Below are 19,798 nucleotides of genomic sequence, written 5' to 3'. Positions count from 1 at the left end.
AATACCTTTGTGAAAAATAATAAATTTTAGACAAAAAAATTCATTTCTTTCTTCAACATTTAAGTGCCTACAATGCCTCAGACCTTCTGCTAGAAATTTTGAATAAAACAAAGACAAATGAGATGAGGTCCCTACAAGTAAGGAGCTTAGAGTGGAACTGGGTGGTTCCCAAATTTCAGTGTTAACAAGTACTCTGCCTTGCTTTTGGAGGTCTGAACCCCTCATTTATTTCAGAATTACTATTCTGTTTTTTATTTGTCAGTTATCTAAAATTCAGCTTCTGTCCAATGATTGAGACCATTTTACCTGTACTAGACCACCCTGATGCAGACCACATGCCTGGATTTGAACATATTTCCTTCTTGCAGACCCTCCATAGAAATGATCTGCTTCCCTCCCACTGGGAAAACACCTGTCACCCCTTGAAAGACCTGTCTGACATTGTTTGCTTGTCCTCAGAAGTTCCTGGGTAATCTACTCCAGCATTTCCCCAAACTTCAGAGTGTCAGAAACACTCAGAGAGATGCTTAGAAGTATTAGGATTCAGAGACTTCTCTGCTTGAGTCTATGATTCAGTAAGCCTGATTTGAAGTTCAGGAATCTATCATTTTAAAGTTTGGCATGCCATTGAAAGTTTAATGGAGACCCCACATTTAAGCTGCACTTTGAAGAATGAATAAATTGGTGTGTGACATCAAAAGGGAGAATAATAATATAGCTAAAATGGCAAGAATATGTTCAGTATGTTCAAATAAGAGAATCTAGTCAATCGTTAGATCACAGTAGGTAGTTAACTAATATTTAGTAAAATAATAAATTAAATCTATTGGGCTGAATGAATAAAGTCTAGCTGGATGCATCAGCTGTATGAGGAGAAGCAGTGGAGGCATTTAAGAAAGAAAACCTAGAGAAAAGACAAATTCCAGTTGCAACAAATTCTAGAATATATTTTGTAGGGAAGGAGATTAAGTAAAACACCTGAAATAATCTGGACTGAGTCTTACACACTGTGCCTTTCATCTTCACCTTTGTGCTTCACAGACCCCTTACTCTTCAGATAATGAACTTCAACTGACAAAGCATAAGAGACATGAATTGTATATTAGAATCAATTCAATTAAAGTGAGTAGGTGGACAGATAGGCAGGCTCTATTAGGGTGTTATGGCTTGGATGTGAGGTGTCCCCCAAAAAGCTCACATGACAATGCAGGAATGTTTAGCAGCAAGATGATTACATTGTGAGAGCTTAACATAATCAGTAGATTAATCCACTTGATGGATAAATAATTTTATAAATTATAGGTGGTAATTACAGGCAGCATATGGAGTATGACTGGAGGAAGTAGGTCACTGGGGCATGCCCTTGGGGATTATATAACCATGAACCCCAAATAAAATCCTCCTCTAAGTTGCTCTTATCAGATATTTTGGTCACAGTGATGAAAAATTGACTAACACAGCTACTGAGGATATCAATACAGGATGTAACAAGAGTCAACTGTATATGGGGACAGTCAAGATTGAAAATAAGGGGTAGGCAAGCATGGTGGTGCATGACTGCAATCCCAGCAGGCCTGTAATCCCTGCTATTTGTGACACTGAGGCAGGAGGATTGCAAATTTAAGACCAGCCTGAGCAATTTAGCGACACCCTGTCTAAAAAACAAGGACTGAGAATGTATGTAGACCAAAGGTAAAGCACCTCTGGATTCAATACCCAGGAAAGGAAGGAAGGAAGGAAGGAAGGAAGGAAGGAAGGAAGGAAGGAAGGAAGGAAGGAAGGAAGGAAGGAAGGAAGGACAGAAGGAAGGAAGGAAGGAAGGAAGGAAGGAAGGAAGGAAGGAAGGAGGGAGGGAGGGAGGGAGGGAGGGAGGGAGGGAGGAAGGAAGGGAGGGAGGGAGGAAGGAAGGGAAGGAGGGAAGGAGGGAAGGAAGGAAGGAAGGAAGGAAGGAAGGACAGAAGGAAGGAAGAAGGAAGGAAGGAAGGAAAAGGGGAAGGAGAAGGGGATGGGGAAAGGGAAGGAAGAGAGCAGAGGAGAGGAGAGGAGAGGAGAGGAGAGGAAGAAAAGAACAGAAGAGAAGACAAGAGATGAGATGAGGGGTAAACTGAAGAGCCATGGTAGGAATGGAATTGATAAGATCTAATAATATATAGGAGAAAAAAGGGAAAGAATCACATAAACAGTGAGGTTTGGGATCCAACTTATTATCAAGAATAAACACAGAAAAATGAGGTAAAGGACATTTCATGTACCATATTCCTTCCTGAATGCTTGAGGTTAATGCCAACCCAGTTCCCAGCTGAATTATTCCAACTATTTGTGTACATGGAAAGAGACAGAGGAATAGAAAGAGTATAAAATTCAAGAGAGAGTAGAATAAATGGATGGAGTAATGTTTGAGACATAACATTGAAGTAAAAATGAATTGTTAGATCCCTGAAAAGAGAAAGGCAAGGATATTCTGAGAGAAGATATCTGTAGAGTATAATAGACATAAGGATAACTTTTGATGTGAAAGAGAGCATTAATGTTATTAGTAAAATAAATAATAAAATCAGATATAGATGAAAGAGAGGGTAGACTAGGTTCAGAATGGGAGCAAAACATTCCTACGGAAAATGGGCTGACTTTTCTTACAAGAGACACATTGAAGATGGTGAAACAGCTGGGACAATTATGAAGATTAATTCATCACCAAACAAGGTAGAACCATTTCTGTATTTTTCCCAACAATATCCAGCAGCCCTCAGATTGGGGAAAACAATCAGAGGGATCTTCTCAGTTGGCAATCTTTCTGGAAGACAACTCAAGAGGACATGGTTTGAGACCTAAGAAGCAGGAGATGGGGTTAGTGACAGGTAGCCATTCCTGCCTGGAAAGGAAGAAGAGGACAGTGGAAGAAAACTGCACTGAAAGGATGAGAAGGAAAGGATGTCCATCTAGATGCTGAAGAGGCAGGCCGTGTCCTACAGCTCTGGGTTTCCAGCCTCAAGGTGGGAAACATGAACAAAATTGGGGATGCAATTTCACAAGAGGGGAAAAGTTGAAAGAGGTTTCCAACATAAAGGGAATGAGGTCTTCAACATAAGGGGACTGGATGTGCCAATGGCCACAGTTTCCACTAGGGCTTTTTATCCAAGGAAGTGGTGTTATCAGGAAAGAATCAGGTTTTAATTTATGTGAGCAGGCAGGCAATAGGAGAAAGTAGAAGGAAGAGGGAGATTGTAATAGGAAGGAGCATCATAAAGAAGGAGAGTTTCTTCTAAACTAGAACTTATGACCCATTCTGTTATAAATAGTCTGATGATAAAGGCAAAAGAAAATATATGAAAATGAGTCTGATCCTGTAACCAGAGAAGCATCTAGAATGATGCTACAAAAATAATTTTTAAAAAATATCCAAACTGAGAAGTCTGCAAGTTCATTCCTTCTTTTAAATTGCAATAATTTACATTGATAAAAACTCAGTAAAACAGATTTTCCTTTTTTTCCCCCTCCATGCAGTCTTCTAGTGCTGTGGAGGGGATCATGTGCTACACAGCTGGATGCAGGCAGCATAAGGGCTAGGGCCGAATGTGCTGCATTTTAAACATTTGTTCTATATGGTTAGATAAAAGTGCTACAGCAATAAATGGTAGTGACTAGTGCCCAACCCTGCCTACCAATGTTCACCACCTCCAGTAAGTTACCTGTCTCAGGGGGTGTGCTGGCACTACAGGTGCTCTCACTGCCTTCCCCAGCCGAAGTTGCAGCTCTTACTTTGAATACATATGAGGTGTTGGCAAGAAGCTTTACAAAAGTGTATGTGTGATCTTGGGGAGAGGCTTTTGCAGAATTCCTTTCAACCATTATCATATAATGTGTAATTATTCCATTTGATTTCTTGGGCGGATCCCACGTCACTAGAACTGACTGCCAGTTTCTTGCCATACACTGCAGATTCTGCACGATATCTGGAACTTAAGAGACAAACATACGCCAAAAGTTAAAACTGATGGCTAGCATAAAATACAGTAAATAATTTAATTATATAATAGATGAAATCATGTTTAGGAGTGCAGAAAGAATAAAAATTCAAAGAATCATCTTTTCAATGTACGCTCAAAAAGCTCTTTACATAGGTTGAATCAAATGCTATTGGCTAACTTTCTATGCTATCTTGTTAATGCTTACAATATTGAACCAGTCACTGAATATTTTCCTAGGTCTAAGAAGTAATTACATTCTCAAATCCTCAGAAGCAACTCAAGCCCACATAGTGGTCAATACCTGTTCTCTTAATCAGAAAGGTACAATCTTAGCAATACCTTCTTATGCAAATATAGATGCTGGTTCCTCCCTAATGGGACACATCCAGGATTTACAGTACTGGAAAACCCATAACCAATTTAGGGGTCTTGGTTTTATACTGGTTCTTCTTTGGGAAAATCTTGAGAACCTTCAGCTTTTTAGAAGTTATTAGAGAATATATTTAAGCAGTCCCAGGGTGGTTTTTTTTTTTTTTTTCCCCTAAAACCTCTTTGAATTTACTTGAACTCAATTTCTCAGTAGTCCACTATATCTAGTTGACCTAGATGAAAAATAATACTCAAGTCCACTAAAGTGACTGCATATTGGAGACTGGTTACTTTTCATGAAATGTTCAACAACGTTCCCTAACAGTACTAATAGGATAACTTTTATCATTACAGTAAAAAGAGAATGGTAGCAGGAAAATTAGTATATAGTTAATTTGTAAATTGCAAACTAATAGTAGTAAAAGAATATAACTTCTTGTCATTATGCAAACATAGTTATTTAAAGCATACTCAAGTAATCTGTGACTTGCCTACAATTCTTTCTGATGGCATAAATTTATCTCTTTCTTCTTCTGTAAGATAAAGGCATCCATAAAGAAGGAGAAAGTTAGGAAAATGTATATGAAGAAAAGATCATTTCTAGGATGATCAAGGTCTCTAACAAGTATCATTTAATAAGGCATTTCCTTATTTTTAAAAACATGAAATAATATTTTCATAAAACAAGTTAACATAAGATAATTGACAGCTGCTTAAGTTTAGTTTATAAACCTGGTTATCATGAACATCAATTTCAATGATTCTATGAACCTCAAAATAAACAAGTGATGTTACAATGCCTAACGGTGAAAATTTTTCTATTACTTAACCAATTAGAGAATAGAATTTTGTGGCATAATTTTATCCTTTTTGATAAAAATATTTACAGGTTTACAGAGTACTTCCTACAAGATTTTTATTTATCTCATATGTAAATATTAACTTTTTTTCTTTCTAAGTTGGATGTTTTTATACACGATCACTCACGATGATACGCATTTCCTACAGTCATCTCCACTTTTCACTAGTATTCAGAAGGCTAATGTCCAAATTCTTCTCTAATTTTTTGAAGGCCCTTTCCATCCAGTGTGGTCGAATCATGACTTCCTCATCTGTGATTTACCGTGTGTCTAACAATTTAATAAGTACTTTATATGGGTCTTTTCAAATATTTTTAACCACGACCTTCGTAGATGGCTGTAGCTGATATAAGCCTCTTTTCAGTTGCGGATGTAGGGGCTCAGGGGAGTCATGAGCCTTTGTGAGGTTTATACAACTAGGAAATCTCAGAGCTCAGATTCAAATTCAGACTCTGACTTCAGAGCTTGTACTTTCTCCACTGTGAATACTATTTATTTGTCCAGTCTTATAGGAAAGCTATTTTTTAAAAAAGACTCAGGTATTCAAAAGTTAAAGTAAAAATTATTAATTCATCAGTGAGAGGTCTCTAGTTTCACTTTAGAGATTCACTGAAAAAGAGAGAGTGCATCCAGAGATGCTAAGAAGAAATGACTGGAACAGGAATTTGCACTCATTCGATCATAACTGACACAAGAAGAAAAGGTGAGGAAGAAATGTCTTCAAATATAAAGACCAGTTGGTAGAAGGAAAAGTATACTTTTAAGCCACCATTAAGTAGGTCATAAATGAGAACCGTTCAGTCCCCACACAAGGGCAAAATGCAGCACACACCAGTACCTGAGCTGTAGTGGGTAAGATGCTGGTGAATTAGGGCAGAGATATTTCACAGTCCCTGACATGGGTACTGTGGGAAAGTAGAGGGCTTATGTAGTGACTCCTTCTTTTCAAATGTCACCACCATTTGACCCAGCTATCCCACTCCTTGGCCTATACCCAAAGGACTTAAAATCAGCATACTACAGAGATACAGCCACATCAATGTTCATAGCTGCTCAATTCACAATAGCCAGATTGTGGAACCAACCTATATGCCCCTCAATTGATGAATGGATAAAGAAAATGTGGTGTATATATATATATATACAATGGAATATTACTCAGCCAGAAAGAATGATAAAATTATGGCATTTGCAGGCAAATGGATGAAATTGGAGAATATCATGCTAAGTGACATAAGCCAATCTCAAAAAACTAAAGGACGAATGATCTCGCTGTAAGCGGATGAGGACATATAATGGGGGGTATGAGGGGTTAGTGTTAGGGTTAGGGTTAGGTTTAGGGTTAGGGCTAAGGAGGGTGGTAAGAATGGAGGAAGGAAGGACTGTATAAAGGGAAAAGAGGGGTGGGAGGGGTGGGGGGGAAGGGAAAAAAATAACAGAATGAATCAAACAACATTGCCCTATGTAAATTTATGATTTTTAATAAAAAAATCAACAGAACAATAAATTTTTCTAAACACTCAGAAAAAAAAATCATACAGATGTTTATAAAAACCTAAATCATCATAAAAGTTTAACACATTAAAAACTTAAAAGCAATTGCTAGTTAATTCTCCCACTCTTCCTAGCTATTTCAGAAAAGAATTAAGTAATTTTCACAGATATCCAGAACCCTACTTTGTTATAAAACTAGTCTTATTTCAACTTTCTCAGTTCCAAATGAAAAATGGTGAAAAAAAATATATGCATACATATGATTTCACCAATAAAACTCAGTCTATCCTTAAAGCACTAAAATTCAATTTCCCTTTGAGTGAAATATTGAATAATGAAAATCATATAAACCGAGAGAGGGGGAAAAAAACATGTTAAGTATAAAAGGAAACATTTCAGCTTGTGTCTCACCTGATTCTTGGGTTGTAAAATTTACTACATTACTATATTGATTGCCATTTCCAACTTTGGTAAATGCAGATACGCTGACAGAGTAAGTGCTGACTGGTTCCAGTCCAACAAGTGTGGCTTCAGTTTGGAAACCTGAAATATTCTGAAAAATGAAAAAGAAAAAAGAAAGAAAAGATTCTGAGTCAAATGCACCATCAACTAGAAGAAATATTTTAATACAATACAGGAATCTTCTATATTTAATCTATGTGATAATGGATTTTTAATTAAAATGAATATTAACATTTATTTTGGGCTACAGGGTGTGCTCAGCTTAGGCTACAAGGATAAATTAGGCAGTAACCTCCTTGTCTTGAGGAATCGCATGACTGTCACTTTAAAAAAACTAGGGTATTTTATTTCCATCTTGTTTCTCTGATTTTTTTACTTGGAATTATACACTCATTATTTCCCTTAAATTTGCTAAAACTCAGACTTTCAATTTAAATCCAAATTGTGCTTGATCAGCAACACTTGAATTATCCTGAATTCCTCAAAATTCCTTTTTTGATATACATTAACATGCCTATATAAACTAATTCAATTACCAACTCTGTATGTGAGGCACTAGGGATAAAGCAGTGAATAAACAAAATGACTGCTTCCATGAGCTTGAACTGGGAGTTTTAAAGACAACTCTGAATTTTCTAATTTGACAATTTTTTTTTCAAAAAAATGAGAACAAGAGTTATCACAGTTGACCAAAGAAGAATATGCATTGTCACATAAAAATTTACCATTAACTATAAAATTTACATTCAAAGATAATGATCTTAACCAAAGAAAACCATTCAGATGAAATAATTATTATCATAGAGATAAGACAACTTCCTAGATGGTAAAAGTTTAAGACTATTAAATTATACCTGTAAAAATACAAAACATGTTGCAGAAATTCAACAAGAAGATTAGGTTTTGAGGCACTTACAATTAAGAGTCACATTTTAAAATAATGTCTAGGGACATATATTAGGAACTTAGTGTATCACCTTATTTCCTCTTGTTTTTCATACTTACTACTTGCAAAGCATATTGACAGATGACCTAGAGATTTTAAATACACATAAGACATGGTTCCTGAAATCAAGAAAACTTTATATTACCTAAAGAAATCTACAAACAATTGCTGACTGAGAAAAAATTAAACATAAAACAAGTAAATTTAAATTTAATTGAAAGGGCTAATACCCAGAAAAAGAATTGAACTCAACAGATTACAAGGCAAGATAAGAGAGTAACTTTTGGATAGTCACTCAGTATTTCTGAGTGACCTAAATTACCTATTGATCTCACTGAGGACCATGGTAAATTGACTGAGATAGCAGTAACATTTGGAATGATTCTGGAATTATTATTCCTCTACAAACCCAAATCCAAATTTGAAAGAAGAAAAAAATAGAATAAACAAAAAAAATACTAGAAACTGATACTGTCAGGACATAGGGTAGATGAAAAAGAAAGGAAAATGGAACATATTGGGAGTGGAAGCTAGGCAGAGGAAGAAAACAGATGTAGTCAACTGAATGTTACAAAAGGTTAAGAATGTCATTAGAGTATTAGAGCATAAAAGGAGTTTTAAAGAAAATAAGATTATGAATACTGATGGAAGGGAAAATGTCTTCTATAAAGTAGTTTTCCTTTTGGCGTGAAGTTTTAAGTAGTTGCACTTATACAACTTAAAGACGCGTAGTTTTAAGAGGTTAGGTCATTTCCCTAGTGAACCCCAGTGAGTCTCAAAGGCAAGGTCAGAACAAGGTAATGTGAGGTCAAAACCCTTGCTTTACTACTCTGCTAAGGGTGTCTGCTCTGGAGACTGCCGTTCTAAGGAGATAGGATCATACACATGCAGTCACACTTCAGTGCATATACACAATTATTCTAGGAATGTGATTACACAGAGAAATTATTCTTTTTTCCTTTTGATATTTCCTTTCCCCACAACCTGTACAGACAAAGGAAATTAAAAAATAGGAAAATGTTGAGACTGAACCAGAGATAGATAATAGAGGGTTAGAGGCTTTGTATCATGAATATAATTTCGCACTTCTGGGAAACAGATTCTATACCTATGGAGTCATGTAATTTAAATTCTACCTAACCTATCAGATTTTAAAATAATATCCTGTTCTCCAGAAAGAAAGTCTTTGTTCCTGATGACAGAACCTTAATCACTGCTTTTGATTTTCACTATTCACTTTGTAAATGGCACATGCTATAAAAATGATTTACCATAGTAATAAATTATAATACATATAATATTGGACAATATGTTTACTGTATACTTTCTGAACTGCTATTGTTGTAATTAAATAAGAACATTCCAGGACTCCAACCATCTTTGAAAAAAATAAGAAAACTTTCTTAAATAAATGATAATTAATTATGATATATTTTGGCAATTAAATGCCAGCAATCATGCACATATATTTCAGACCATTTGTTACACTGGTTCTTGGAGTAATTTTTACTGATCCTGGATCCTAAAAAAAATGGAAAAAGGAAGGACTATTTAGGGGTATAAATAAATTAGTAATGAAAGTAAAAGAGTAAGTATTTATCTTAAATCAATGAGTATAGGATAATATGCTATCAGGAAAGAGTATTGAAAGTCCAGTATAAATGCTTTTAGAAAAGTTAAAAAAAATCACTTGGTATTTCTTTTTATAATAAATAGATATATATTGCAATTCACAACAGGTTTTAAATAAGCCAGAAAAAGATTACTATATACTTTCCAGCATTAACAAAATGGTATACCACTAGTTATTAAACTGTAAATGTCCAGGAGTTACACATCTAAATAAATTGTTAAGTATTCAGCTTACATATCTGGCAAATGCTTTCTTATGTTTTCCACAAGCATATTTAAGTTATAGGAAACAAAAGATTTTTGAAAGGTTGTCCTTGTTTAATTTTAAAGCAGTCAATTCCACCTACATGTCCAAAATTTTAATTCAATCTCAGAATTTTTGAAATAAACATGTTATTAGAGTCAACCTACCTTATATGATATAGTATCACTCTCATGTTCATGAATTTTAAGACTGTATATTTTAACAATACCGCCTGGAAGAGGACTGGGGCTCCATTTCAGCCATACAAAGTCTGAAGTGTAGTTGATTAAAGTCAAATTTTGAGGAGGTGCTAACGGCACTGTAGGAAAATACATCACAAAACTTTTATTCATAAACTTGTAGCACAGAAATTGCATTGTGACTGCAGCTTCTCCAGGACACTAGTTAAGAAGGATTTAGAAAATTATCATATTTTTAATTTCAGAAACAAATACCATAGTAATTATGTTTTTGTTCTCGGAATGTAATAGCTCCAAAGTAGCTTTAAACAGAACACTTAATTCTGAAAATTGAATTAGGAAATGAAATTTGACAAAGTAGATGAACAATTGTAAGCCTGCTACAAATAGACAATCCAATATTTCATTTTCCATGCTGTTCCTTAGAGCAAGAGCAAGTGCTGGAACAATGAAATCATTTGAAGGAATGTGGATTCCGGCTTACCTGACTCATCTGTGTAAAAGAAAAGAATACTGGAAGGACCAAGTCCTTTAACAGTTCTTGCAGCAGCAAAAAAACTATATAATGTAAATGGTGAAAGTTCTTCCAAAATTATATAGTTATCAGAAGTAATGAAAGAATAATTTTCATTTGGTCCTTGTAAAATTAAATCATAACTTATTATTGCACCATTTGGCTTTACTGGGGGATCCCATGATAGGAGAACTGAGGTAGAGGAAAGGTTTTTAAAAGTGTTGATTATTGGTGAAGTTTCTGGTACTATAAAAGAAAAAGAGAATATTAAATGAAACAAAAGCAAATTAGCATTAAAAATTTAGCAGATTTTTAATTTTAAGAAACTTAGAACATGTTTATTGAAAGGCTCATTACTTGAGAACAGAGTAAATAGTTGTAAGAATAATGCTTCTTATAAAAAGTAATATAAATGAAGAGAACAATAGTCTGATTAATAGGCAATAAAAGGGTCTAGCCTACCATCTTCTTCAGTTTTGATGAGTAGTTGGGCGGTATAGGTATCAGAGAATCCCTTTTCAGTTGATGGAGTGATTTCTAATATGTAATCAGTGTACTTTTCCAGATTATCAAAATATATGCTGGTGTCATATGTAACTAGAGGTGGTCTCACATGGCGAGGAATCTGTTGTAAGTTCAGTGAAACATAGTAGAAGACAAGACCATTTGGGTAAGACGGTGGGACCCAGCTTACATTTATCGCAGTTGATGAAATAGACTTGTAAGTCAGGTTTCCAACAAGCCCTTCAGGTACTATGATAGGTAATGAGCAAAATATAAAAAAATCATTGGTTATCCTAACTAGAATTTATATGCACAAACTGAGTACAATCATTGAAATGACATCTATTACATGACAGTTCTTACATTATTTTTTAAATGCAGATGTGGTAAACATCACCTATATAAAATATCTTTTAATAATTACTTGAGAATTATTCAAAATGAACTCTGCCATCTTTAATACATGTGTGAATTATTTTAATCTTTTCTTGACTTTTCATTCTTGCAGCATGGACTGTGTGTGTGTGTGTGTGTGTGTGTGTGTGTGTGTGTGTGTGTGTGAGAGAGAGAGAGAGAGAGAGAGAGAGAAAATTGAGTGCATGTGTGCTCAAGTATTTTGGCAGTCTGTATTGTCTAAATAATATTTGGTTTCTTTCTTCTAAAGATTATCCTATTGAACATACGAGGAAACATACTCAGCAATAAGTGACTTGCTCAAGCTCATGTTGATAGCCAATACTACAGTTTTATGATTTCAAGTAACAAGATCTCTCCAGTCAACAGACTACCAACCCACGTTTGTATCTCAAGAATTTGCTCTACTTATAAAAGTTCTAGTTCTCAGCTATCAGCTGTATTCTGAGACTCACCTTTATTAATGTAAAATTTGAAATCCTACCTGGAGCAGTATACAGTAAAATGCTTCTTATTCATGTGCTATAATTATACTTGTTAAGACATTATAGGTTGCAAAAATCTTGGGAGAGATATGTTTAAAGAATGCCCAAAATGATATTGACCACATATTATACTAAAACATTTTTGCTAAACACTTCTCAAATTTACATTTCCATCTATTTATTGTATTTTGTTGATCAACTTGTCAACTATTCAAAAGATTTTTTCCAACAAGGTAAGCATTCATTTCTCATGCTTATAGTGTCTGTCAGCTTAGGCCTTCCAAATAATAAAATATGGAATTTTACTGTCATCAGAAACATAGGTCAGTATATTTCTCAATAGGAGACTAATCTTTAAAAATAGACAACAGAAACAACCACAAAGGAAATAGGCAATGATCCACTTATTGTATTGTCACAGCTGAAAAAAAAATTTAAGAACTTCAGTCATTATAGTTTTCCAAATATTCAGTGCAAACAGGATTCTGCAGAAACTGCATACAAGAAATTTCTATTGAGTTAAAAAAAATAAAGGCTATTCTGAGTATATTAGTCATGAATACAATGAAAGAAACAGGCTGCATGAAGTCCTATGTGGATTCAAAGTCTGAAAAGGAAGCAAGTTGCTGGAGACCTAAAAAATCATGTTATTAAAGCAGATGGACAAAAATATTAACTATTAGAAAATTCATCCGTGTATACAGATGCATTTTTCATGTCTACAACAGCAGGACTGTGACATATTTTGAAGCAATAAAAGCAAGAAAATGTTAATGAATGGATGGTAGCAGAATTCATGAAATGAACAGGCTATTGTTTTTGTAACAGTTTTCTATCTTAAACGCATTTCCAAATTCTTATAATGATAAATATGCCTAAAAAGATTTTATTACCAATATGTGAAACAATGGCAAAGTTTTAAAGTAATTTAATTAATATTAATAAATGTTTTTCATTTACATACTGTCTTGGTCTGTATATACTTGAATTATGTCACTGCTTTTATTCCCATTTCCAACTGAAGTACTTGCTGTTAACCAAAATGTATAGTAGCTGAATATTGCCAATTCATCTATTATTGCAGAAACAGTCATATTGCCAAACTCATTGGTTACTTCATGGAGTGTAAAATTCTGAAAAATAAACATATCATTTTAAAGGTTCAGAATGTGTTTTTGGTATACATGAAATTTCCAAAGTAATTGTCTTTTTCTTTAATATATTAATTTTTAGGAAAATAATATAGATTAGTTTCATTGCAATAATTAAACTGGAAATATGTTTGCTTTAAAAGAATAGATGGTAGAAAATTTTCTTTAAAAAATCAATAAACAAAATAGCAAAGAGCAAAAATTCAAAGCTTATGTTGGGAATAGTCAAGTGAACAAGTGAAAACACTATAGCTGTATTGATCAGTGCCAGTTTTCCTTATGAAGCACTAAAGTATTTTTCGATGTATTCACTGTTTTTAAACAAGTTTGGAAATATTATAAAACTTTTAAATTTTTCTCCCATTAATGATAGTGGAATTATGAAAGTGTTTGCCTCTTTCTATAAACTCAAATATTTATTATTATGCATCTTTAGTGAGTCCTCTTTTCTACAATCTTGGAGAGCAAAGGGAAAACAGATGCACTCTCTAATGTACAGAATGACATAAACTTAAGTTCTCTTTCCTGATAGTTATATTCATCCAAATAATTTTTTTTTTAATATTTAAGGAATTCATGCAATTGTTTTCCTTCTGGTGAAAATTGTAAACAAAACACATAAAGCAAAATGAATTCTGAAATAAAAGAAAACAATTTAATTTAAACAATCAGTATGAATAATTTTATATTAATGTCTGTTTACACTAAGTAATCTGAATCATCCCAACCCACGTGGAAATCTTTGAGTTTCACAGACCTTACATTCAAGTTCTTGCAGGGAAGCCCTGGATAGATTATCTATTCTAGAAACTTCTCTTCTCACAACTGTAAAAAGCAAATAATCATCTCCACTTACAGAGAGCTTTGAGGATTAGATTACAATGTGGCACATAAAGCAATTAATACCAGTTGGCATACAATGAAAACAACTGTGGTACTAGTTTTGTTAAAATAAATAACAGTATAATCAGTTTGGCCAAATTTATAGACGAGATGGTTCTGAAATTTATTCACAAATTAAATTCTGCAAACTTTTGTGGTTCTTTTGCCAGTATTTGAGGGAAGAAAAGAGTGAGTGAAATAAAGATTTACTTCCATTTTTTGGTGACTTATTTGGAAACATAATAAAGTCATATAACAACCAGCAAAATAAGATGTACAAATTGTAATGCCTTCCAATACATTTATTTTATACATGAAATAACTGGCTAAAATAAAGTATCACTTAAAAGTATTAATTAATTAAAGCTTCTTTTTATAAATTTTAATTTTTTCTTGTTGCAGAACTTATTCTAATTACCTATGACCTTGATGACTAATGAGTAATGAATGACTTTTGAATCAATCAGAAGTCCTGCTGGGTTGTATGACTCAGCATGCATAGAAATGTAACAAATTTATCAAAAGAGATCAATTATCCAGATGATTATTTCACTCACCTATTTACTTTTGCCCAAAAAAATGCCTTTTGTTTCTAATTATCTAATTAGGGATTATTCCTTGGTTTATACAAATACACTCAAAGTATTTAGAAAAAGCTTTCAAATTTGATTAATCAACCAAAATTCACTTAGTGCTTTTTATTAAGGCATCATGCCAGGCACACTGAAAAGACATGACATAAATTGGTAGTAATTAAAATGGACAAGAGTTAATAATCTGTACAAAACACAGTGTGTGACAAACGAAGGAAGAACAAGATGGATTGCCAAGTAGTGGTAGAGAGATTAAGTACACTAAGATGAGAAGGAAAGATCACTCCAAACTCAGGTGTTCCAAAACTATAAGTCCTGAAAATGTTTGCAATTAAAATAATTTTATATTTTTTCTATTAAAGTGTTTATTGAGCAGTAAAGTTATGCATGACCTTGTTCCAGGGAAAATGAGTGAAAGGAAAGAAAAATGTCACATGTCCTTTTTCTTCAAAGTGTTTGCTACAGTATAAGGGAGCTAAGAAAAGCAGCAGATACCTGGAATAAGAGTTAATCTGACTTACCCAGTATGAGATATTCTACAAATTCTGTGGGGAGGGGAATGAAGGGAAGAAAGAACAAGGAAAAAGCTATATGCCTATTCAACTATACAATTCTTGCTAAGAGGATTTCTTCTCCCAATCCAAAATAGAAAATCAGGTAGCAAAGATGTTAATGCTATTTTTAACAATAACCTTAGGAATACTTTAAAGCAGGAATGAACTTTAAGCAATATGAGACTATACTTCTGAAACATTTTGACATTAGCCTATTCCCTCTTGCAGCTGCCACACTTAAAAGCATTCTTAAGATGACTTAAAAGATAACATGTTCTAAGACTGACGAGTTGCAAATGGGATCATATTATATACCCAAGTTTGAATATATATGTTTAGAAGAGCATGTTGAAACCATAGTTAGATGTTTGTACTTGATCATTTAGATGTGGACAAAGAGAACCAGATATAATCATATTTAAGCTGTAAGCAAATTGTACAGAGGCAAAACCATGGCTAAGAGGTAGAACTATAGAAACTATTTTGCAATGCTTGTTAAATGCATGAAAGAAGAAAAATGGCTATTTGAATTATGGTATAATGAATATTGTTAAATTTGTATACAATACTGTGGTGAAAAACTGCCTCCCTAGTCTCCATTTTTTTCTTCCATAAACAGAGCAGAACAAAAAGGAAGGTAAAAACTGCTTGATGTAAAACAGAAAACTGGACCCTTCCTTTCCTTTTGCTCTTAAGGAATTTGTTTTTAAAATTTGTACAATTACATCTATTTCTATACCTACATGTCTTCCATAAAGTAGTTTTCTTCTTGGCATGAAGTTTTAAGTAGTTGCACTTAACCCCAGCTCTGGAGGGCAGAATGCAAACACTGAACCAGCCTCTGGACTTGTTCTCTCTACTGGGCTAATCCTGAGATGGCTTGCAAAGTTCTGCCCCGAACTATTCACCAGCCTGCAATGCACCATGGCTGCACTAAACCAAGCCTTGCCTCAGTCCCAGAGGTTGTCACACACAAGAGCTGACTCTAGGACTCATCTTGGGTTGTCAAGCACCAACAGGATTAGGCAACTCAGGAATACAAAGTTCTATCTCTACACTCCTGTTACTTAAAAAGATACAAAGGCTTGCCAAAATCACTATCCACATGCAGTCAATAATTTCTCAGTATGTATTCTATAAATGGCAGAGTTTCCTCTAATGTTTTCCAAATTATCTTCTAACTCTCTTCACTTTTGATTCAATCTCAACCACTCCAATTTTTTCCTTTTCAGAGTTCTGTGAAAACTTAATCTGGATAAATACTATAATTCTGTGAGAAAAATACTGAAAATATTTTTCTAAATTAAATGCATTTTATCTATTATAACTATCATCATTCACATCCCAGAAAGTGCCCACTGCAATCAGTACAAGCCGAAAAGTTTACACACCACAAATTTAAAATAATTATATTCCTATGGTCTTCATTAGACCGGATATTAAACAATGATAATATTATAATAACAATAACATCTTGACAATAATCAAAAAATTGTAAAGGAAGAAGAACACAAACATATCCAAACACTAAAACAATTCATATTGTAAGCAAACAAAATGAAAATGGTTTTAGCTATGAAAATAACTTTGAGCTGGGCTCCATGGCACATGCCTGTAGTTCCAGTGACTCAGGAGGCTGAGACAGTATCACAAGTTCAAATCCAGCCTCAGCAAAGGCAAGGCGCTAAACAACTAAATAAATTACAAAACAGGACTGGAGATGTAGCTCAGTGGTTGAGTGCCCCTGAGTTCAATCCCTGGTACTCTTCAAAAAAGAAAATAAGTTTGAGAATAAAGGAACCCCAGCACTTTAGAGAATGGTTTTTAGAGGAAGTATAATTGAGGGCCACCTTTACATACAAAATTTTAAATAGGTGGCATCTTCATTGTTATTTAAATATACATAAAATTGATATAGATGTGTGGGCGTATTGATTCTCCACATTTTTCCATTAGTGGAAGTTTTATAAAATATGTCTATGCACAATTATGAATGTAAAATAAGTAAATTCTTCTACCAAGGCAAGTCTATATTAGCAACAAAACTAAAAAATGTAATAAGAGAAAATTCAGTTCTTACCTGCACGTAAGTACCTGAAGTATTTCTATAATAAACAGAATAATATTGTATGATCCCATTAGGCTTTGAAGGAGGCGTCCAAAAGAGAATTATTGATGAAGAACTGAGATTTACATAATGAACATCCCTGGGAGGATCACTGGGTGCTATAAAACAAATAATTGAACAAAAAACTGTACTTTCGGCCTCCAGTACTGTCTGAAATACCTGGATTTTCCTACACTTATTAAACTAAAGTAATGAGAATTATTTTTTAAAAACAACTTAACTTAGTACCTATTTAGATGTCAGAAGTGAAATCCATAAGACACCCTGGCTTATCCTACCAGAAGACTCATTGGGGCCACCCTACCATACCAATATTTAAGCAGAGGACAGACAGATGTCTTTACTCAAAAAATACTACCCTGGCTCTAAATCTTGCCTACTACTGTAGATTTTAAAACAACATTATAACAAGTTTCCAATAGAGAAAACATAACATGAAATCTCCTTTAATTGAAACTGGAAAATAAAGGTCAAAGGTAGAGATCTGACTTCATGCATTTTCTTTCATTTAACAAACAGAAATTACAGACATGTTTATTGTGTGTCATGTAAGTATTGTGTTGAGTGCACTTACAAACATAAATTTATTTAATTCTCATAAGAACCATCTGAAATAGAAATGATATTGCTTCCACATTATAGATGGGATATTGAAGCAAAGAAAGATTAATTAGCTTTCCAACATCACATAACTAGAAAGTAGATGCAATTTTGAAAATGGATATTAGGACTGAAAATGTATCTTAGTGGTAGAGTGCTTGCCTAGGAAGCAAGGCCCTGGGTTCCACACAATAAAGAGAGAGGGAGAGAAAGACAAGAAGGAGAAAGAAGAGGAGAAGATAATGATGATGACAACAATAATATGCATTTATTACCAAAATATTTTGATACTGAATACTCTTTTAAGCATAATATTATTTTAATTGGCTTATATCCATAAGACTCACCTCCCTCTGGTGTTCGAAAGTTAATGATACTGCTTCTTGTTTTTCCATCACCAAATCTGGTGCTAGCTGTTACATAGGCACTATATTCAACATTGTAGTCCAAATCTGAAAACTCTAATGATGTTTCAGTTGCATTAATAGTTTTTAGTGATGATACATCCCTGAGAGAAAAATATTATCTGCATAATTGGCTTTTAAATTAAAAATTTCAATATACTTTTTAAATACAAGTATATCAAAAGCAGCATTTATGTATAGAAATGTATTAATTTAGATTAATAGGATAAAGATTTTACTCATCCTAAGATATAAAAATAGTGAATTTCAGAATACTTCAGTGAATTAACTTCATTTCTTTTCAAGTACATTCAGTAATTCAATCAAGTGTTAATAACATTCATAATTACAGTTTTGGCCAATTTTAACGGATCTCTAGGAATACTATGTATTCAAAGTAATTAAATTACTCCCTTTCATACTAATACTTTACTTGTTTAAACGTTTGTTCTTTTTAAATATCAGCAAAATCTTACTTCTACAACTAACTGTCAAACCAACACATCTTTAAAATATTATATAAAAATGACATTAACTTCAGACCATTCCAAAAAATAGTAAATACAGTACAGTAGTATCTAAAATAGGGAGTCTGTGAGCAATATCTTACGTATTTAATGGAAATGAGATTGAAAATAATGTATGTATTCAATACAGTAAAGTAAAAAACAGCTCACAACTCTCATTCAGTCAAAATCTTACAAGTATTTAAAAATGACACTCCAGAAAATAAGTCAAATCAATATGAACTCAAAATTCTCCAAGTAAGTACCAAAATCTCAGGAGGGTTAGAAAAAAAACATCAAAATGAATAAAATGCTGCAAGTAATTTAGCACTTCAATTATTTTATTTTAGTCACATTCACTCAGTTTCCACAGTTTTGAATGGAACACAGATTAGTATCTAAAAACAAGGAATGAACATATATATAGTAATACTAAAATGTACATTTAAAAGAGAACTATACAGTTTAGAATAATAAAATATTATAGAATTTCAATAAGGGAATATGATCAATATCACAGAAAAAAGAATGTCTCATGTGCGCTCATATTTTTCTTTCCTGGAAACACAAGGCACCCAAGAAGTAACTGGATATTCCCTCTAAACAGAAAACACTCTTTCTTTACTCATGAAATATCTGAATCTGGAAATCCTTAAGAGGAATAACAGGTTTTACATGAATTAAGGGTAACCACCAAGAGATAACATTTCAGCCATGGTTTTACTATTTCAGAAGTGCCAGTTTACTCCAAATGTAAGTATTGTTATCTGTAAAATAGTTGGATAGTTTAGCAGGGTGAGAAAAATCTTGGATTCAGAATACATGACTGGAGACAGGTGGGATTAGCCAGGCCATTCAGCAATTTGAAACAGTTTCATTAGACACTGT

General features: G+C 33.6%; 1 protein-coding gene across 5 annotated transcripts in view; it reads right to left on the bottom strand.

Moving 5' to 3' along the window:
- PTPRQ (protein tyrosine phosphatase receptor type Q) overlaps positions 1-19,798 on the bottom strand; it is a 216,113-nt gene that overhangs the window by 137,015 nt on the left and 59,300 nt on the right. For all 5 annotated transcript variants that reach the window (XM_079140697.1, XM_079140699.1, XM_079140698.1 and 2 more), the window contains 8 exons: positions 18,348-18,508; positions 17,353-17,498; positions 13,057-13,225; positions 11,152-11,442; positions 10,660-10,935; positions 10,143-10,294; positions 7,103-7,244; positions 3,690-3,959 (listed from right to left, as the gene is read on the bottom strand). In XM_079140697.1, the coding sequence (XP_078996823.1) occupies positions 3,690-3,959; positions 7,103-7,244; positions 10,143-10,294; positions 10,660-10,935; positions 11,152-11,442; positions 13,057-13,225; positions 17,353-17,498; positions 18,348-18,508 (1,607 nt within the window). The remainder of the gene's footprint in view (positions 1-3,689; positions 3,960-7,102; positions 7,245-10,142; positions 10,295-10,659; positions 10,936-11,151; positions 11,443-13,056; positions 13,226-17,352; positions 17,499-18,347; positions 18,509-19,798) is intronic.

This window comes from Sciurus vulgaris (genome assembly GCF_902686455.1).
Source record: "Sciurus vulgaris genome assembly, chromosome: 5".
Lineage (NCBI taxonomy): Eukaryota > Metazoa > Chordata > Mammalia > Rodentia > Sciuridae > Sciurus > Sciurus vulgaris.
Note: the sequence above shows the minus strand (reverse complement) of the source record. Positions and strands in the feature narration are given on the sequence as shown.